The sequence below is a fragment of the Pantherophis guttatus genome, chromosome 2 (genome assembly GCF_059756535.1).
Source record: "Pantherophis guttatus breed Tessera chromosome 2, ASM5975653v1, whole genome shotgun sequence".
In the NCBI taxonomy this organism is placed as follows: domain Eukaryota; kingdom Metazoa; phylum Chordata; class Lepidosauria; order Squamata; family Colubridae; genus Pantherophis; species Pantherophis guttatus.
This window is the reverse complement of record NC_142064.1, coordinates 206,770,574-206,792,002: the sequence shown is the minus strand read 5'-3', so window position 1 is coordinate 206,792,002 and position 21,429 is coordinate 206,770,574. Positions and strand designations below refer to the sequence as shown.

The window sequence follows — 21,429 nt, the reverse complement described above, 5'->3', positions numbered from 1 at the left end:
GATAGAACTAAGCTTGTGAATCTAAAACAGGGAAATCCTGCCTACAGCAGAAGAAACAAAGTATGGGGATGCTCCTATGGGCTTCACTGGCATAGCTAGTTTCACAGTGCATATATATAACCTCCCCCTTTCTAAGATAGCAATGGGAAATATCTGGTCCATAGGCCATGTCCAAGTCTCCATCCCCCTTCATCAGAACCAATAACTTCAAGATATTACCTGAAGGGTTTGAAAGCAGTATTTGCAGCAATCTGAACAATCTGAGAGGAGGAAAGGCTTAACCCTCACTTTCTTCATAACCCCCCCTCCCTAAGATGCTCAACCCTGAGTAGAGTTAAGGAACAAGGAAAAGAGACCTCTTCTCATTCCTGTTTTTAGTTTGTGACAGAAAAAGGATTGGAAAGGTATCAAATGTAACATGCATCCCCATAGGTTTCTGTTGGGACACTGTGATCTTATTCACTTTTCTTGCTATATAGCACTGCCATTTCACAGCTGTAATGAACTCTTATTGTTATTCTGCTGAGACACAGAACCACGATGTAGCATAATTCAACAACTGCATGCGTATCAATTCTCACAACTCTTAGCAAAGGTCTCACTGGTTGGGAAATTCATGGGGCTGCAGCCTTATCAAGCGTAGATTAAAGCTAATGATATTCTGAAAAATTATAACAGGAAATATTGGAAATGCTGTACATACACCACACTGTTTAAAAAAAATTTAACTCGTCTTTTAATGCGTTGCTACTTTAGTGTCACAGTTTGACAACTGAGCCACAGTCACGTATAACTTTTGGCTGGCACCTAAAGAAAATGATTCAGTCAACCTGGCTTTAGCCTTGTGAACTCAGGATCATGTATCGTCTTGATTATACACACAACACTCTTTACGCCAAAAGCTATGAACATAATTAATAAAGAATCTTATTTTATATACATGTTAAAACTTTAAATGCTTGTCCCTTATGGATGGATTACTTTAAGACCTAGAGCCAGGGGTGAAATTCACTTACCTTCCCTACCGATTTGCAAATGTGTGCACGCTGCGCGTGAGTGAACACAGAGGCTTAAAATCATCACAAAAAAGTGATGTCATGACATCCGCACGGGTGGGCGGAGTCTCCCGCAGCCACTGCTACCAGTTCGCCTAAGCCAGATAGAACCAGCTGAATTTCACCCCTGCCTAAAGCTCATTTTCTATACCGTAGAACTAAAATCCATCAAAAACACATCTCAATAAAGAGGAATTTATCTGATTCGAATCCATACTTTACTAGTATTCCATTCTAAAATTAAAATCCAAATTATTCTAGTGAGTGGTTTTCACTACAGTGAAATTTATTTACTTTCCATTTTGGTAACAGCATTCAGTTACTGTGTTTACCTAGATGACAGGAGAAAAGTTAGAAAGGAAAACGTGACTCTTCATCCAGCTTGGCATTGGCAAAGGTGACTTTCTAGTAACTTGAATGTTTGGATAACCAAATTCCACCTAAATTCAAGTCTTTAAGGATAGGTAGTTTCTCAAATGTAGTGGGGTTAAACCCTAACTGTCAAGGAACTTCAGCATTAAACCATCTTTTGGGAAATGGTGACATTTAACAGATACAGCAGCAGTGTATTGAATTCTTAATACATTTCCGCTATCCACAACGTATAAATTCTTCTTCCAATGAGTTTGGCTTGGGCTACAAGTTTAGTAGTTTACATTTGATCAATGAAGAACTATCAGTACGAGTTCTAAAATAACTCAGAAAACATCTGTTAATCTCAGAAGGTGCTCTTGAAGCAAGACTTTTTGCCTGCAGCTACATAATTCACAGAAATTCTGGTCATCAATAAGAACACACTTCCGATATTAAACATAACTGATTTAATGTCAACCAAATGAAGGTCCTCAGAACATGGATGTCTGCAATTCTTCCTTAAACATGCCTTCAAAGCGGAGATCTTTAGCCATGAGTTCTTCCTCAACATCTTCCAGTGCCCACTGATGGTCAGTCAGTTCTAGAGCCTCCCATTCAGTCTGTAATGGCAAAAAAAGAGCACTGATAGGATCAGTAGAATACAGCCAATAGCTACACTGGCTCTTTTGAAATTTATGAAGAGGTCTTGTTCAATATGTCTTAGGAATCTACATTTGAGCAGTTGGGTATAGATCCATGATTAACTTATTTAAAAACTGTCTGGACATTTAACCAGCCATCTTCCTGGCCAATATGACAGTTGGTGCCAATGCTTAACATGTTATAACCATGGCCATGTTTTGCATAACACATCACTTTTATCCAAATAAGATTCATAGGGGCTTTGATGTTGTTTTCTCTCAATAAAAATAAACACTGAAGTAGATTACCAAGTAAATTCCTCATATTTCCATTGTGTCCACAACTTAAACAAATTCAGTCATGTGAGTTTCTTCCCAAACTCTCCAAAGCACTGATCAAGTTTGTTGAGCTTGGTTGCTGCTCTGAATTAACTGAATATTCTGATACATACTAAATTCATAAGCAGTTCGTGTTAATGGTCTTTTCACTGGCAATACGCCAATACTTTTCCAAAGAACTTCAGTATAGTTAAAAAATACTAGTTGTGAATATGAATTTTTAATGTAATTATTGTCTAGAGCAGTGTTTTCCAACATATAGCCTGAAGACCCCTGGATTCTCTTAGGGGTCTGTGAAATCAAAATTATTTGCCAACCTATGTTGAAAAATAATACTAGAATTAAATGAGATAATCATGCGATCTAGTAGCAGCAGTGTAAGTGTGAATTTTAATTTTTAACACAATAAATATTGATAAATATAACTTATGCAAACAAAGGCCACATTGGGATAGTTAATAATTTTTAAAAGTGGGAAAGGGTCCTGAAAGAAAATCTTTAAAAAACACTAGAGAATTACTTAGTAAGCATCCCTACCATGAATTCCAGATTAGCATACTCTATAGCTTTTCTTTCTTTAAAAGCATTTCCTCTGTACATTCAAGGAAATGCTATCTATGATTTGAAGAATTAATTTAAGCAATTGGATAAAAGTATTGTACCTTGAATGCTTTATTAGTATCTGCAGGCATGGCCATGGCTGCTCCTGTCATCTGCTCCTGCATTACTCTGGACTGATCAGCAGCTAGAAATATGAAAACAAATGGATCATTATAGTATGCTCTACAAGCACACTAACAGAAAAGACTTTTTGGAAAGTGATAAACCAGCATTCATCTCTGTAAGTAATGAAATATCCTTTCAGTGTTCAGTCAATTACGTATAAACAACAGGCTCAGTTTTCTTTAGTATTAAACTGAAGACTAAAAGCTTTATACCTAAGTAGGGCTAAGGAAATATATTTTAATTTGCAGAGGATACTAACATAAGCAATTTGATTTGCAATCATAACACTAAAATTATTTCAAATAGAGTCAGCAGTGAGAAAGCTTTTCAGGATAGAAAAATAATAGTTATAAATTCCAAACTGTATAATATATATGAACTGGGTTTCTCACAATCCTTTTGAATTAAAGCTACAAACAAGCATTTCCTTGAATGGATATACTTTATGTCAGTTCGTGATTCATTCAAAAGGTTAACAGATTAGTAATCTTCTGAGGAAACAGTAGCTACATTTGATTCAAATTTTCTCGTCTCTCTGTAAAAATTTTAATGTAAATGAGCAGAAAATAACTTACCGTTATCTTGGCCAAGAATGAGGGTATAAATGCTTCGAAGTCCAAAGACATTTAGAAAATACCAAGAAGCTGAACTTACCCTAATACATCAAAGAAATGAAGTGTTATTTAAGAAATAAGGGCCCCGTGTACAAGATTCTAGATCCGCTTCAAATAAGGTCAAACAATGAAAAACTCTTACCAAGATGCATCCAAAGTAAGCAATTCAATACCCTGTTGTAGCATTGGTTTAAAACGCAATGTCAGAGGAAAGGGGACTTTTGCTGCAAAAGTTTTTAAAAAAAGTCTGTTAAAAAGAGAACTATTCTATATGGCTTACTGCCTTAGAAAAGAAGATATATTATGAGAAGTTGCTTAAAACAAAACTTTCAATAAATTGAAAAACAAAAAGAACAGAGAATTGAAAAACAGAAAGGCAAGAAAAGTTCAAAAAATAGAGTAAGCAGAGAAAACGCACTAAGTATAAGGTAAGTAACTCCCCAAAACAAAGCAAATTAAACTAACAAGTGCCACACATATACTGTCAAGAAAAATGCAATTCAATACAAGAACAAAGCAGAAGCATTTTGACTAGTGTATAGTATTGGCAAACGAGAATAGCAAGATAAATTGTGTAACACATACTTAGATCAATTACTTCCAAAAGAAAGATAATCTTTCTTCATATTTACCATGTTCTAAACCATAAAGCAATCTGATTGTAAGTTCTTTCGTTTCAAAGAAGAAAATTAAAGCTAATAAATAATGATTTAATAATGACATCTCCATCTCCACCCCAGACCACCCCAACGATGCCCTTGATGTGATGTCTCGCGGCCTGGAGGCCGTGCGGGTCTGGATGGGGAGGAACAGGCTCAGACTCAACCCCTCCAAGACCGAGTGGTTGTGGCTTCCGGCACCCCGATATAGTCAGCAGGTGCCATCGCTGACTATTGGGGGTGAATCTTTGCCCCCCACAGAGAGGGCTCGCAATCTGGGTGTCCTCCTGGACACACGGCTGTCTTTAGAAGAGCATATGACGGCCATGGCCAGGGGGCCCTTTTATCAGGTTCGCCTGATTCGCCAGTTGCAGCCCTTTCTGGACCGGGATGCCCTGCACACGGTCACTCACGCCCTTGTTACCTCCCGGCTGGACTATTGTAATGCTCTCTACATGGGGCTCCCCTTGAGGAGCACTCGGAGGCTCCAACTGGTCCAGAATGCGACCGTGCGGGTGGTTATGGGCGCAACTCGTTGTGCCCACGTGACACCCCTCCTGCGTGAGCTGCACTGGCTCCCAGTGGTCTTCCGGGTGCGATTCAAGGTTTTGGTTACCACCTTTAAAGCGCTCCATGGCATAGGACCCGGGTACCTTCGAGACCGTCTTCTGCCACCAATAGCCTCCCACCGGCCAGTCCGCTCCCACAGAGAGGGTCTCCTCAGGGTGCCATCGGCCAAGTTATGTCGGCTGGCGACACCCAGGGGGAGGGCCTTCTCTGTGGGAGCCCCAGCCCTGTGGAATGAACTGCCCCTGGAAATACGTAAGATCTCCGACCTCCGAGTGTTTCACTGCACACTGAAGACCCTGTTGTTCCGCCAGGCCGGGCTATCAACATAATAATTTTAAATTGGGGTATTTTAAATTTCTGGGGTTTTAAATTGAGCCAAATCTATTTAATCATTTTAAATTTTAATCGTTGTTTTGTCTTGTGTTTTTAAATAGGCTGTACACCGCCCTGAGTCCTTCGGGAGAAGGGCGGTATAGAAATAAAATTATTATTATTATTATTATTATTATTATTATTATTATTATTATTATTATTATTATTTATGCAAGGCTCCCATAGCCTCAAAACAACAACAACAATAACAAATGTATCATCCAATAAATCAATGTAAAATTTTCACTCAAGGCTCCGATTATCTTACTTCTATAAGTAAGATAAACTATGTGAAGGCTCTAATGTTAGGTATGGTGGAAAGAAAGAGGAAGACCATCAGCAAGGTGGATGGATTCAGTTACATACAGGGGTAATGGGTGCACAGTTGAAAGAGCAGGTTAGAGACTGAAAAAGTCTATTGAAGAGTTGACACTCTTCAATAGACACCGACCAGTTCGCTCGCACAGAGAGGGCCTCCTCAGGGTGCCGCCGGTCAGACAGTGCCGGCTGGCGACCTCCAGGGGGAGAGCCTTCTCCGTGGCAGCACCTGCCCTCTGGAATGACCTACCCCCTGAGATACGCACGATATCAGACCTCCGGACTTTTCGTCGGGCCCTGAAAACACACCTATTCCATCTAGCCGGGCTGGCTTGATCCCATCCTCTCAGTTTTAATTGAATTCGGTTTTAATTGGGTTGTTTTAAATCTTGGGCCGAAATTATTTAATTGTTTTTTAAACTGTTTTTAAATTTTATATGCAATGTTTTATCTCGGCTGTACACCGCCCTGAGTCCCACAGGAGAAGGGCAGTATAGAAATAAAATAAAATAAAAATAAATAAAAATAAGACACTCGCATGATGGTACTTAATTAATAAAAGAATTGACCCCCCACCCTCCATTGTAGAGGATCTCTAGAATGTCACATCTGCATGCGAAGTATTTCAATAGTTTCTGATTGTGTAGGCTTGGAACCCTAGATTGACACTCACTTGTGACAAACCCTGAGAAAGTCATGTTGATCCAACCACCAATTAAAATCATAGGTAACACATTTGTTACATTCCCCTTCATCATATCTGTCAGCATGGTAGGATCTGCAAGGCAAACAAATGTTCAAGTGAATATATGGCAGTTTGCCTCCACTGCTGGATTTCTGAAAAGCTTTGAATACAAAAACAGAATGAAACAAAAGATCACCCTGACTTAATCTTCATTTTGATATTTAGCCAAGCCAGTTTGGTACAATTATTAAAGTGTTAAGAGTAGTCCACCCTCATTCACAGAAGGTCACTGGTTGACTTTGGATCAGTCACTCTCAGGACAATCGACCCCACAGATTAAATTCTTATGTGGGGAAAAGTTAATTGAGGGAGTGCTATGTACTCTGTCTTGAGGTCTTGAATGAAAGATAGGGTAAAAATCAAATAATCAAACAGTATTTAAATTTGCTTTTTGAGAATGACTGGCCTGTAGGGTGGACTACTCTAGGCTATTCTTCTTGTAAATATTGTCAATATCTCTTAAAATTTCTCTGGGTACAACAGCCTGAAAAGTTTTTGCATCTTTTATAAATAGCCTGTGAATTTATTTCAGTAAAATTAATGAGTGGTTTCTCTTTTTTTATTTTAGCCTAAATTCATTTGGAATTGTTTTAAAATTAATGTTTAAAAATAAGGAGTAATGTATGAGTACTCTTAAGATGTATATAAATAAATAGATGTCAGTTGTTATTTTTAACTGTCATTTTAAGGACATGAATGCGACAAAGCAGCTTTTAAAACAGTAAACGGTAGCAAAATCTTAACTGTTAGGATCAGAATCTGAAATTGTACAAACTGCTCCAAATTTATTCCATTCAAGAACTTGGAACATGTTATTCTTGCAAAACAATTAGAAGGAAGTTCAAATAAACAATAGTAACTACATTTGTTTGAAAGAATGAGCTTAATTTAGCTTTAGCCACAATGATTACACCGTCAATCCTATAGACTACTACACTATAAAGTAGAGGCCACAGTGACTCTGTTCTGGAGGTTAAATATCCCTGACACTCACTGTTTAATTCATTTAAATTTTAAATTGATAGGAAAAAAAATATGACTGAGGTCAGAGCCTCATACGTAAAAAAATGTTCAATTAATCCGAACTCAAGTTAATTCCCTATATGTGTGGAATTCTAGAATAGCAGAAATGCTGTTGACAGAATGGTCTGATTTTGCATCTACTCGAGAGCAGTCTCTGTTTGGAAGGACAACAGAGGCTGCTTGAGAACCAGCAAACCAGAACGCCAAACTAGACTATAGCTGAAGTATGCTACTGTAAAACAAGCCCGTTTCAGACTGTATATAGCAGGGGTGTCAAACTCAGTTTCATTGAGGGTTGCATCAGGGTTGTGTTTGACCTTGGGGGAGGGGGAAGGGTAGGTGTGGCCAGGGTGGGCACGGCCAGCTCAGCGTCACTTGTGTCGGGGGCACCTGCAGTGGCCTGAGCACTCTGCCAGTGAAAATGGGCTCCCAAGGTCTGCTTTTGGCTGTGACGGCTTCCTGTGACCCTCTGCCAATGAAAACGGAGCTCAGGAGGGCTGTGGGCAGCTCCTGCGAGCTCTGTTTTCACTTGCGACGGCCTCCTACAACCCATTGACAGTGAAAACAGAGCTGGGGAGGGCTGCTGGCAGAGGCACTGTGGGCTGGTCCTTTGCTATTTCCAGGGTGGCCCCGCGAGGCAGATCTAAGCACCCTGAGGGCCGGATCCGGCCCCAGGGCCTTGAGTTTGACACCCCTGGTATATAGAAAGCTTTGCTTGAATCATAATCTAAACCATAGTCAGTGTTTGGTTGATATACAGTAGAAAGCATAATCACAATGTAAGTTCCTGAATCATTCAACCATATTTGTTACTTTAATGTGTTCTGAGCTCTAGTATTATGTGTCATTGGAAGACAGATATATTATGAATAAAGGGAAACCACACTTCTTCAGCTGATCCTGCAGGATTTTCAAGAACTAAAGCAGAAAGACTTACCATGCAAGATATCTAGCTTGTTTTATTTTTCTAAATAAATCAGCCATCAAATCAATAGCTGTTTCTAAGCCTGAAACTAAACTAAATGTTTCTAATAACATTAATAAAACTATTTCAGGAAGGCTTCTTACATACCTGTCATTGGGGAAGGAGGCACTACCTTTCTTTTAGTTTTCTTAAAGAACCCATCATCAGGATTATTGAAATAATATTTCCGTGTCAGAAATGACTGAAGGAAAAAAGACAACATTTATCAAAGACTTAATCTCACAACAGAATGATTAGAAAGTGGATGTTAGGGGAAGGCTGTAAAACTATGTTCCAGTATGACAGGAAGAGTGCTATGCTAACAGAAAAAATGAACACTTGCTAAAATGAAGAAGTGAAAGACCTGTGGATAAGGAAAACTGGATATAAAAAAAATGATAGATGCAAATATGAAAATGAGAGAAATTGTTATATAGAAAAAGCTACAAAAATTAAGGAATGGTTAATATTAAATGCTGAGATAATACACAGTAATAAAAATTAAAAAATGGAAGTGGATGAAAAGGGCTAAACAAGAATTTTCCAGAAAAATAAAATAGTAGAAGTGAAAGAAATGCATTAAAAAATTACAAAAGGGTCATAAATGTGAGAAACTTTAATCATAGGAAAGCTGCGGGTATAGTTGGTACAACAGGCAAAATGTAAAGAGTGCTTAAAGAATGGTTGTGTACCTTGGATATCATGAGTATATTATTAAAACCTATATCAAGAAAGTATACCTCCAGATGGGATGGGAGTCTGTTTCATGATCTGGCCTTTTCCAGGCTGTTTCCTGGACTCAAAGGTCATTTCCAAAGTTTTCAACATAACCTTATTGCATTATTTCATATTTTTTTTCTTTTTCTTGATTTTGATGATGTTATTTGACACTCAGTTTATACACAGCATAAACAAAAAAGCAGCTGATTACATCTTTCAAAATGTAGGGTGTTCCCAGTTCTTCAGTTACTAATATTTAACTACCTTCTAAACAACCAAAATTCATTTTTAAGATCTTTTTTTTTTTTTAATTTGATTTATATGCCGCCCTTCTCCGGAGACTCAGGGCGGCTTACAATGCGTTAAGCAATAGCCTTCATACTTTTGTATATTTTATACAAAAGTCAGCTTATTGCCCCCACAAACTGGGTCCTCATTTTACCTACCTTAGAAAGGATGGAAGGCTGAGTCAGCCTTGAGCCTGGTGAGATTTGAACTTACAGTAATTGCAGACAGCTGGTGTTAATCACAATGCTTTTAGTCTGCTGATCTTAACTAGATATTTCATCACCAGGTTTTTCATTCAGAAATAGCACCAAGTACAAAAGGCTGGGAAATCGTCCTCTTCCCTACTTTTGATACTTCAGCATTTTAAATTAGCAGATGTCAGATGTGATTGTCCCATGGGCCTGGATGTGCATATTAATAATAGAAACACTTTACCTTTTAAAGATACTGAAGTATATTTAACCTTCCTGAGAACTGATGTTCTAAGAATAATCTCAAAGCAATCAATATCTTATTTCCTTAATTTTTACTCAGAATAGAATCTTCCCATTCATTTTATTGCAGTCCAAAAATAAGTCCAAATGGAAAGATGTCACCCTCATTTTCCTTAAGAGCCTCTGTGAATCTAAGTCTGGTGTTGACTTTTGGCCCTGACCTCAAAAAAGGGTAACCCAAAGTTTATCTCTATCCGTAGTTTAATTTTCACTAGGAATGGGACTTCCCCATGCATTTTACTAAGGTCCCCAAAAAGTCCAAATGAAAAGCTCTCACCCTCACTTTCATAGAGAACCTCTATAAATGTCAGTTTTCTGGCCTGCCTCCAAGGAAGCCTAATCCTAATGCCAATCCTAATCCCAGTACTAGTTTAATTTCCATTGGGAATATAATTTTCCCAAGCATTTCACTGAGGTTTAAAATAAGTTTGAAAGGAAAACTGTCATCCTCCCTTTCCTTAAGGACTCTCTGCAAATCTAACTCTGATAGCAATAGCATTTAGGCTTATATACTACCCCACAGCACTTTACAGCACTCTCTGGGTGGTTTATAATGTAGAAGTATTATTTGCATATTGCCCCCCAACAATCTGGGTCCTCATTTTACCAACCTCGAAAGGATGAAAGGCTGAGTCAACCTTGAGCCCTATCAGGACTGAACTCCAGGCTATGGGCAGTTTGCCTGCGATACTGCATTTTAACCACTGTGTCACCAGTGCAGTTGGTGCAGATGTTGGTATTGGCTCTGATTGCAAGGAAGCCTAATCCTAATCATAAACTGAACCATAATCGTACTTTAATTTTCACTGGGAATGGGATTTTCCCATGTATTTTCTCAAGATCCACAACAGTTCCCAATGAAAAACTGTCACCCTTACTTTCCTTAGAGAACCTATTATAAATCTAACCCTGATACCAATATTCACACCTGACTTCTAGGAAGCCTAACTCTGATCCTAATTTTAAGTGGGAATGAAAAGCGTTAATGTTAAGTCCAAATGAAAAGCTGTCACCCTCACTTTTCTTAGAGACACACTGTACATCTAACACTGATGTCGCTATTGGCTCTGTTTTTAAGTAAGCCTAACCCTAACTCTATTTTAATTTTCTCTGGAAATGGCATTTTCCCATGCATTTTACTATGTTCACAAATACACCCCAATGAAAAACTGGGACCCTCACTTTCCCTAGAGACCCTCTGTGAATAATAATCCTGACATCAGTTTTTAGCCCTGACTTTAGAAGCCTAACTCCGAATCTAATCCCAGTTTAATTAATGGGATTTTCCCATTCATTTTACTGTAGCAATAGGTCCAAACATAAAAAAGCCACCCACACATATTTGCCAGAGCCTTTGCAAATTTAAGCCTGAGGTTGGTTTTTGGTCCTGGCTTCAAGGAAGTTTAACTCTAACACTAATTTAATTTCTATTTGGAATAGGATTTTCCTATGTATTTTACTGTGCTCCAAAAATAAGTTCAAATGTAAATGTGTCACCCTCACTTTCCGTAGAAAGGCCCTGAGAGTCTAACCGTATGTCGGGTTTTGGCCCTGATGACAAAGAAGCCTAACCTTTATTTTTACTGGGAATAGATTTTTCCCACACCACAGCCTATAGCTCTAATAGAATTAGGCCTTGTACAACTCCCAAAGGTTGGCCATTCAATAGGAGCTACAGCAAATCTGTTTAAACACAACTTGTACCCCATTTTTAAGCACCGCAAGTTCTCCAATCTATTCCGGTTAATCAGGGCGAAGGATGTGAATCAATATTTACTTTTTCTCTTTTGATTTCTAAATAAGCAACTAGACACAAAGACAGTTTTTTCCCGAATGCCATCACTCTGCTAAACAACTGATTCCCACAACACTGTCAAACTATTTATTAAGATTGTATTATTATTATTATTCTCATCCTTCCTATTACCTATCTCCTCCCACTTATGACTATAGCCATCCTGCTTGTATCTTTATGATTTATATTGTTTTGTTTCCTAGTATGATTTGATTGCTTATTACTCTCAGTGTTGTTTCTTATGATTCTTGACGAATGTATTTTTTTCCTTTTATGTACACTCACAGCATATGCACCAAAGACAAATTCCTTGTGTGTCCAATCACACTTGGCCAATAAAGAATTCTATCTATCTATCTATCTATCTATCTATCTATCTATCTATCTATCTATCTATCACCAAGAGACAGAACTGGCAAAATGTGGTTATTACAAGATTTCTGGTGATCAAGATTTTGTTTTCACTCCCTGCAGGTGTTAAATATGACAGGATATGAAGGCTGAGAGAGAAGCTAAGTATCTCATGCAGGGAAGCTCTGACTTTCATTGGTCTACTAAGGAGTATTTTTACTAACAGGTCTACACTAAAAAAATAAAAACAGTAATAATTCTGATAATGCTATCCAGCTAACTACAACAATGATGGCTGAAACATTGGCTAACATGAACAGGAACTAGCTAACTGGAGATGGATGGATTTCTCACATCATTTAGCACAAGAACCACAGAGTAGCACAACTATAGTTACTGGAAAATCTGGTTTAGTCAATCAGGCAAACATACACAATAGCCTTTAATTTCAACACACAATAATCACAATTTCACAACTAAGAATATCTTACATACCTGCTTTGGAATGTACTTTCCATTTTCTCTGAGGACTCTACTTCGAATGAGAACTTGGCTGAAACAAAACAAGGCCATTACATAAAATAAGAAAGAAAACAGGAAATCAGAAAAAAGATGCACTTCTATATGTTACATTTGGGCAAACTGAGGAAATACCTTAATGACATTAACAAGGCTAGTTTTCATTTACCAAGTAGTATCGTCTTGAAAATATTAAGGAAATACATGGAGCAATATGTCACAGTGTGTTGAGAACGATTTCATTCCTTTATGCTGACACTGTCGAACAATGTTTTAGATTTACCTTTAATAATGCCTTCATTAATTGCATCCTCCATACACAGTAATGTTTTATGTTTAAGGTAACACACAAGCCTTAAGCATCCAAAGGTAGAGCTTAACAATCTGCTATTTTATGGAAATCAAATCATATGTAGATCCTTACTAACATATAAACAGCGATGAAGTTTGGTGCCTGTTTCATTTATTTCATGAATAGCCGTTCAACTTGCAATAAGCCATTAGGAAAAAGGAATTGCTTGCACTTCCTTTAGTTGCAGTAACAACTGAGTGCTTACTATAATTGGTGATTTCTCTCACACACATCACACCATTAGCCCATAGCAATTACTCAATAATATTTAGAGATTTCAAACATTAATTCCTCATTTTTAGTTCTGCCACAATAGGATTTACATATAGAATTTGACCTGACCATTGCCAAAATTGGATTGTCTTTTTCTTTCATTGTATACATTTGGTTATATATTTTGAATCGCTGTCTTACTGCATGACCTGCTCATGTTTCAACTTCAGTTGATAAGTAGATGACTTGACAGTCTGCAGAATTCACTGATATGAAGCAAAACTCATACTTCTTTCACGGATAGCAAATCATTCAGATCTCGAGGTAGCAATATGTCCCCAATCCATATCTCCATACTATTACTTCCATGCTTGAAAGTGGATATAATGTTCCTATTGTGGAATGTAGAGTTTGTTTTGCACCAAATATAACAAACCCATGTAACAAAGTTCAATTTTCCCTTCCAGGAGTCTGGAGGTTCAATCATTTTACATTAACACCCTTCACTATATCTCTTCAATCCATACTTTTCTACACTGGCAAACTGTACTTGCTTCCATTGTGTCCATACTCTGATTTGTATATTGTTAGTCCTCCATTTACAACCATTCATTTTAATAATAGTTGAAAATTATGACAACTTGGAAAAAGTGATTTACTTGTATTTACAACTGTCAAATTACCCCCACGATCATGTGACCAAAATTTGAGCACTTGGCAATTGGCTGACATTATGAATAGTTGGAGTGTCCTGTGGCCATGTGATCATTGCAATCTTTTCTGCTGATTTCCAGCAAAATACACCCACTGGGGAATTTGCAGGATTTACTTAATGTCTGGTGATTTGCTTAACATCAGCTGTAAAAACTGTTGTAAAATCAAGTCCAACTTGACTTACAACCACAACTTAGAACAGAAATTTCTGTCCCAATTATGGTCATAAGTCAAGGACTACGTGTACTGTATTTTGTTCCTTAAATTTTCATTTCTCCTTTTGTTCAGTCTGCATCAACTCCATCCAAACAGAACTTTATCAGTCTTCTTTTTCATCTCAACCCATTCATTCTTCCTTCAATTATTTGTTTTGCGATTGATCTTCAACCTTTCGGTTTATGTGACTAACCACCTCAACCATGCTTCTTTTTGTACTGCCACTCACTTTATATAGAGTCTACATTCATTCAACACCAATACAATCTTGATCTTATCATTTATTTTACTACATAAACTTCTTAAATTCTCCATTTCTAATACATCCAATTTATTTGCATATTTCTCCTGATATTCCAATTATTTTGGCCATCAATATATTGATTTTTATTGTATTTAACATCTGCTATAAATTATTTAGGTTCTCAGCCAACAGTATTGTGTTGCTGCATACAAAGCTACATGCATTTCTAAGCAATACATCTCCTAATGGCACCACAATCATCCTTTGTATATTTATCAATGTATAAATTAAAGACTAAATAGGATATCATACATCTTTATCTTTCACTGTGATCAGTGTTGAACTATTCATTCTATTTATAGTCATGCAAACTTCAAAGATATTTTGATCTTACCACATTCACCAACCACCTTTCAATTCCATGCCTATACAAAACATTTAATAATTCAAACCTCTTTGTGTAATTTTTTCTTTTAATTTTCCAGCATAAACCATCAACTCAATTGTGCTTTAGATTTATTGATTTCATTTATCTAGCATGAACAGATTTTAAACTACATATTTAAAATAGACCTTTCTAAGTAGATGCCCATCACAAAAATTAACACTATCATTCATTCTTGGATCTTTTTCTGTTGCTATATATGGCAAGAATAATTATATGTGGCAAAAGGATAATTATATGTATTGAAACGATAATACATTTGTCTGTCTCAGGCACATATCATCAAGACTTGGCATAATCTAGTCTGTGATTGGGTATTTTAGGAGCAAAGGAAGATCAAGGGATACTCCCAGATTTCTTAATAAAATATACACATCTACAGGAAGAGCCAATACAAAATATAATATATGCCATCTTTTGCAAATGGCAGCTCTAGATCATCCAGCATGTGCTATAATCAATCTACATAGGGTATTATTATAATTCTTTAAAGAGACACTCGTCAACTATTTAGGACACCTCTTACCTGTCAGACACTTGTTCCTGAGTAAGCTTTTTATCACTCTGGAGAAGGATGGATACATAGTGGCGAATCATCCCCACAAAGAAGGTGATGAAGACTATGGGAAGCACCACCCATAATCGAATATTGGAATCCAACAACAGTTCTGGTTCACTCATTTTTAAGAAGAGTTCTGGTCATGCACACCAGCTTCAGTCTTTAATCTCTAAAAGACGACAAATTATGGTATAATAACCAATGAGTCTAAAAAGTGCCAAATAAGAATTTATCATTGCCAGGTTTTCCAGGAGCATGTACAAAATGTACATTTAAACAAAAAATCTAGAAGAAACATAAGATTTGGGAGATGCCATGAAAGGTTTGAATATTATTTTTTTCATTTGCCTTCAGGAAAACCTCACGCTGGAGCTGCTAGTCTGACACCATGGCTTAGATTTGCACAGGAGGAGAGAGGAGGACGCGAAGAATAAAGTTAAAGGAAGGGCAGTTAAAAGAAGCAGGGCTTCATTTAAAAGAAGGTATTCGTCTCCAGACCTATTTTTAACATAAAGGAACTCAGTTCTAAAGCAGAAGAAATAAGATACGTCAAAGAAGTCTTTAAACTCGCATTACTGTTTGTGTCTTTCCCTTTCCACGAAGTAACCATAGTCCGCTTTCACATGCCTAGAATGAAGTCCTTCGGGAGAAGGGCGGTATAGAAGTTTAATAAATAAATAAATAAAATAAAATAAGTACCTGGGACTTGATCCTCGGTACTTTAAACAAAAGGAAAGACATAAGGAAATGATTTTATCCCTATTTCTTAAATCGGAACAATCCCGCTCTTTGGAGGCCCCATCTTTCCAAATACGGCCAATGGGGAGGCCGAAGCCCCGAACTGTCTGATCAGGCTAACTAGGGAAACATTGGGAGACCCGCTTTTCAACACCGACCTGGTCCCCCTTCAGCCTTCCGGGATCAACGACTGACGTCCTCTTAAAGTGCCCGACAAGATGGCTGCTTCCTAACTGATGAGGTCATCACAAAGCGCCCACCCCCCCGGCGGGCGTTTGGCGGGAGAATTCCAAAACGGGAAGGAGAGCGCGCGCCGAAGTTGTGCAGCGACTGTGTTGTGTAGTTGCTCCTCGTTGGTAAGCAATAAGCGGTCCTCGCGGAGACTGCGATTGTTTGGCTTAGTCGTCGGTGGAATGCCTGCCTTAGGAGCCTCGCTTCTCCTGGCAGTATCGCTATCAGTCGGGGAAGGGAGATGACAGGATGAAGTGATTTGAAAAGGAAGGAAGAGATACACAAACGCGACAACCACTAAGAAACAAAAACCCTTCTCAGGGAAACAATGGAATGGCTGAAAGCCTCAACAAGCATTATGACAGCAACAATTTGTTGTATAGGGTACCTGTATTCAATTGTGTTGTTCATGAAAATGTATTTAGGTTATCCTAATCATATATGCCTGCTGTGACTCGCACACTCTGCAGATGATTACAATAGCTTTTTTTGACACATAATATAATATAGTGAGATATAATAATCTTTCAAATAAAATCATTGTGCTGGAATGCAATTTTGTGGCTATAATTTATTTGTTACACAATTATTTGCAAGATTTTAGGATTAAAGCATGTTTTCTTCAGCCAGTCTCTAATTTTCACCTAATATTCTTGATCTAGGGTACGTCAACACCTGTCATGGCTTCAAAACGGAAATTGTTCAAACCTCATGTCTACAGTGAAAATCTGATAGAAGAATTACCAAGTATGTAAAGATGGAACCTTTCTTATATGAAATCCCTTTGCCAAGGACATTAAGCAAAGGAATACTATTGCTTTTAGAACTGAAGAACAGCAACAAGAACAAGCTTTTTCTTCCCAATTGAAGTATCCCCACATCATAAGCAATGAATATGAAATGTTAATTGTAGGCTTTCAGTAATGTCAAAAATAAATTGTCATAAATTTTCAAATATCTATTTTATTTAGTTAGTATAGAATTTTATACTGCTCAGTTACAAACATTGATTCTCAAGTATTATTGTCGCAGTTGCAATAGTTGAGGACATCCATGTTCCATATTATTTATATCTATATAGCAATAGCACTTAGACTTATGTACTACTTCATAGTGCTTTACAGCCCTCTAAGCAATTTACAGTGTCAGCATATTGCCCCAACAATCTGGATCCTCATTTTACTGATCTCGGAAGGATGGAAAGCTAAGTCATGCTTGAACCAGTCAGAATCGAACTCCAGGCAGTGAGCAATAAGTTAGCCTGCAGTACCGTATTCATACACTGCACCACCACAGCTCCTATATGCCTGTTGATGGCTGATTTGTCTAAGTGCCAGGCTTCTAGAAATTCTCTGGTGTTTTTGGACTTGGCTTGGTCTAGGATACTCAAAGTTTCCCATTTTAAATTAAGGTTAGATCTATCCATTTGTTGTGAAATTAAGGAGTTTTCATCATGTCTTCTGACTGCTAGTTGTTTATGTGGATATGATCTGCTAATCTTCTGCCTGTTTGTCCTACATTGTGGCTTTTGTAGTCCTTTTGTAGTCCTTTCTTTTGCGGCTGGTACTATACTGATGCCATGTTGCAGTAATAGTCTGTTGGTGGTTTCTGAGATGTTTTGATATATGGCAGTGTTATTCTTTTCACAGCTCGTGTTGCTTATGCTGTATTGGATTAAGTGGTCAGGAACAATGAAGTTGTATGCATGTCCATTTCTGATATTCAGGTTGCTGCAATGTTTGTGCTTGTCTAAATAGTGTTTTTGCAGTTTCTCTTGTGGGAGGTTGGGATGTTACTTCGGTAGTGGAGCACTTGGCTGATGTGAGTGATTTTATGATATACTTGTGATTCTAATTTGTCGTCACTGCCTTTGCTGATGAGGGTATCCTGGAATGGTAATGTGTTATTTTCTTCTTTCCCTAGTGACTTTTATTCCTTTGAAAATGTTGATTGTTTTGTGTGTGTTCTGTAGTTGACCCTTTTTAATTATGGCAAAAATGTCATCTATGTACCGGATCCATACTTTGGGTTCTAACATTTGTTAATCAGAAAATATATTACCAGACTCCTGATTTTTTGCCACTAACATGTCAATCCTTCTATAATGTCCACATTATAGTATAGAGGTATAATAATTTTAATTTGAACGTATAAACTTCTTAATAGAGTCAAGTTTGAGAGTTCTGATAAAAACATGAGTGTAATAGAGAATGCAATTCAGAAAAAAAGTTTAAGTCCCATTGATTTTGTTTTAATTCATTATGAGCATCATGTCCAGCAATTATGATCACAATATATACTCTTATACACAAAATACACTTAGATGCTTATAAAGCAGAACCATTTTTTATTTTTTTCCCTCTACAGTATTTACAACTGGCTTGTCAGAAAGTGTTTTACAATACCTTGCATTGCTGTTTCAAGGCAGAAATAACAAAAAAATGGGATAACTTTTTTACTTGAATGTTAATTTATGCATTTAGCTGTTGTTATTCCACATTAACCTCAACAGTCATTTTGCTTATGTTTCCCTATTAGAAGCAAAAAGGCCTCGAACCTCTGGAAAGAAAAAGTCTGTTCTACAAGATGATGATATAGAAAACAATAATGTTTTTGGGCATTTCCTTAAGAATGCAGGGATTACACTGAAAGCAGGAGAAAAACAGAATGAAATAGGTATTGTTTGTTGTGCTATGCTTCTTTGGTACATGGAGTACTTGGTGTTAGATATGCAAATCTGGGGGGAATTCTTTTGAAGACTTTTGAGTCATGAACAGGAAGGAATTCAGTTATATTTAAAATAAATATCCATCACAAAATGGATGATAATGTGGTGATGATGATTAATTTGTTCTGTGTTTTTACATTATCTCTTTGACATACATTATATTAAATTTAACTATATTATTTTTTTCCTGAGTTACTGTCAAATTGTGACTGTCCTATTACTTTTGGGAAACCCAGTTTATTAGTTCTTCCTAGTATTTCAGGTGTCCCCCCACAATTGATTAATGTTTGTGGAAACCTTGCAGTTCTTTCTATGTTTACCGAGAATATTTTTGCAAAGAGAAGAAAACATGCTGTACAGTTGTCTTTGATGTGTCACCGTCAATGTCAAAACCTGTATGACAAACCAAATTCAATAAATCAGAAAAAGAAAAGAAAAGGCTTCTTCTCTTGATTGGATGCAATTTGGCACAAGGCAGGTTTCCCAGAAAGATATATAGTTATTTTATTTTCTTATATTTCCAGTTTAGGAAATTTTTTAAAAAGCTGTTGGATTTCGGCTAGCTGTCATGGAGCTGTTTAAAGACAAGGGAAGGTGGCATTTTAGAATAATGTGATGTAGATACATATTTTTATGCATGATTCTCTTGATACTTTTTTTGTAGCTGTAGATGGAGCAATTTTCCAGAAAAAGTTGATTCAAGCCTTAAGAAAACATCCTTCTTATCCACAGGTATGAATCTGATCATATGACATTTCTGAAATTATATTGATATATATTTATTTCAGCCCACATAGCAAAGAGCTGAAAAGCAATGATGAATTTTGTAGTTGTTCAGTCTTCCTTTTTGTGGCCTTTTTTAAATTAGATTGTTGCAGAATTCATCAGTGGCTTGGATTCCCACATTGAAAACAGAGATCAATTTAGGAATTGTCTTCTACCATGCATACCTGCACAAAATCAAGAAACAAAGTAAGTAAAAAGAGTTCAGATCACCCAAATGTTTCATAACTATAGTTAGCTTCAGCGGTATTGAAAAATCCCTAATGGCGTATATGAACCTGCCTTGATGGGGATAGGGATAAAAGTAGTGGTGAAATCTGAACCAGTTTGCCACCGGTTCGTTGGCTGTGCATGTGCGGTGTATGCCAAGTGCACACAGCATGCACCAAACATACCCTGTGCGCACATGCGCAGTGTGCACCAAACGTGGTGAGCGCATGCACAGCACACGCCAAATGCACACTTCGCATAGAAAAAGGCTTGGGAAGGTAAGTAGAACAGCATGGGGGGGATAGCTGTGCTGCGCAATTTAGATTCACTAGAAAGCAGGATTTTGCGGCACAGCTGATTGTCGGAAATACCGGTTCAGAGGAACCGGTAGCTTTTTTTTTTACTACCGGTTCACCCGAACTGGTAGCTTTTATCACTACCAGTTTGCCTGAATCAGTGCAAATTGGCAGCATTTCACCACTGGATAAAAGTACTAATGTAAATTGATGCACCTTTTAGAGGGAAGTCCAAAAGCATATACTGTAAGTAAATGTTACAGTATATTGACTGAAAGTGATAAATTTGTTCATTTTTTTTAATAATTCAGATATTATTCCAGTACAAATACATAGTTTTTAATTCACATGTTTCCACTTGGCAATTAGATTATGCAACCAATCAGCAAATTTTCTATAATGAAAGCTGTTTTTCTCCTCCTTAGTGATGCAGTGCATTCATACTGTGAAAGCCTCATTAAATTGCTTCTTGGTATTGAGATATTGCAGGTATGTTTATCATTTGATTTTCCCATTTTCTCCTGACAATCAAAAGTAGACATCTAAGGTGCCACTAAGGCATTAGACTGAACTTGTGGGAAAGATAAAAGTGGGGGGAAATGGAGCTCACATGCAATCTATTCCCATCTTTCCAACCTTTCTCCAATCATCTGTAATTATTATTCTACTCTATTTGGTCCAGGGTTTGGTACAGTCTGTTTGGTACAATCCAAAGAGAACTGTACTCTCATTTGAGCCAACTCAATATATAATTCATATCTTTGCCTGAATCTATGGAGTTTGGAGAGAGGCAACTGTATGACTGTATACAACCCAGTTTCTTCCTAATTACTCTTCAGAGAATGCCTAGATAGGACTAGAATGATGAATAGAAAGATGTCACAAGATTGTTGGAAAAATCCATTAGTTTTGATCAATTTTGACTGCAAATAACATTGGGTTAATATTAATCCACCCGTACCCTGAATTTTTTAAATGCAGTGAAGAAATTGGGAAATGGGTATAATTCTGTTTCACTTTAAACTGGGCTTCACAGAGGTACAAAGGATGCATAACAAACTGATCGCTTTCTTCCAGATTTGAATAGTTGTTATTGCAATCAAGTAATTGGTTTGTAGTCTCTTTGTATATATTGCGCAAATGAAGTAACAGT

General features: G+C 37.3%; 2 protein-coding genes across 6 annotated transcripts in view; one reads left to right on the top strand and one right to left on the bottom strand.

Annotated features, from left to right (window-relative positions):
- Nucleotides 1-718: 718 nt before the first annotated feature.
- EMC3 (ER membrane protein complex subunit 3) lies at nucleotides 719-16,270 on the bottom strand. Of its 2 annotated transcripts, none has more exons than XM_034441084.3 (9): nucleotides 16,187-16,270; nucleotides 15,258-15,459; nucleotides 12,524-12,581; nucleotides 8,489-8,582; nucleotides 6,322-6,426; nucleotides 3,872-3,953; nucleotides 3,691-3,770; nucleotides 3,052-3,134; nucleotides 719-2,029 (listed from the first exon to the last, which is right to left on the bottom strand). In XM_034441084.3, exons 2-9 carry the CDS (start codon nucleotides 15,410-15,412, stop codon nucleotides 1,901-1,903), a joined length of 786 nt encoding a protein of 261 aa, XP_034296975.1. In that variant the 5' UTR covers nucleotides 15,413-15,459; nucleotides 16,187-16,270; the 3' UTR covers nucleotides 719-1,900. The 2 variants fall into 2 exon arrangements, with proteins under 2 accessions (XP_034296975.1, XP_034296966.1); XM_034441075.3 differs by having other exon boundaries at nucleotides 15,990-16,223.
- Nucleotides 16,271-16,290: 20 nt separating this feature from the next.
- FANCD2 (FA complementation group D2) overlaps nucleotides 16,291-21,429 on the top strand; it is a 44,361-nt gene continuing 39,222 nt past the window's right edge. For 3 of the 4 annotated variants that reach the window (XM_087887665.1, XM_034441054.3, XM_087887666.1), the window contains exons 1-6: nucleotides 16,381-16,643; nucleotides 16,922-17,006; nucleotides 18,798-18,935; nucleotides 19,652-19,719; nucleotides 19,856-19,959; nucleotides 20,702-20,765. In XM_087887665.1, coding sequence (XP_087743791.1) covers nucleotides 16,593-16,643; nucleotides 16,922-17,006; nucleotides 18,798-18,935; nucleotides 19,652-19,719; nucleotides 19,856-19,959; nucleotides 20,702-20,765 — 510 coding nt within the window. In that variant the 5' untranslated portion in view covers nucleotides 16,381-16,592. Of the gene's footprint in view, nucleotides 16,644-16,921; nucleotides 17,007-18,797; nucleotides 18,936-19,651; nucleotides 19,720-19,855; nucleotides 19,960-20,701; nucleotides 20,766-21,429 lie in introns of all 4 variants that reach the window. The other variant, XM_034441063.3, reaches the window with a different exon arrangement.

Excerpts from the sequence above, each read along its gene's own strand:
- EMC3 (XM_034441084.3), bottom strand. The coding sequence starts at position 15,412 with ATGAGTGAACCAGAACTGTTGTTGGATTCCAATATTCGATTATGGGTG. Across the intron at positions 3,954-6,321 it reads TTTCTCAGGGTTTGTCACAA|CAAAAGTCCCCTTTCCTCTG; the intron begins GTGAGTGTCAAT and ends AAACTTTTGCAG. Across the intron at positions 3,135-3,690 it reads CATTCTTGGCCAAGATAACG|CTGCTGATCAGTCCAGAGTA; the intron begins GTAAGTTATTTT and ends TCATATTTCTAG.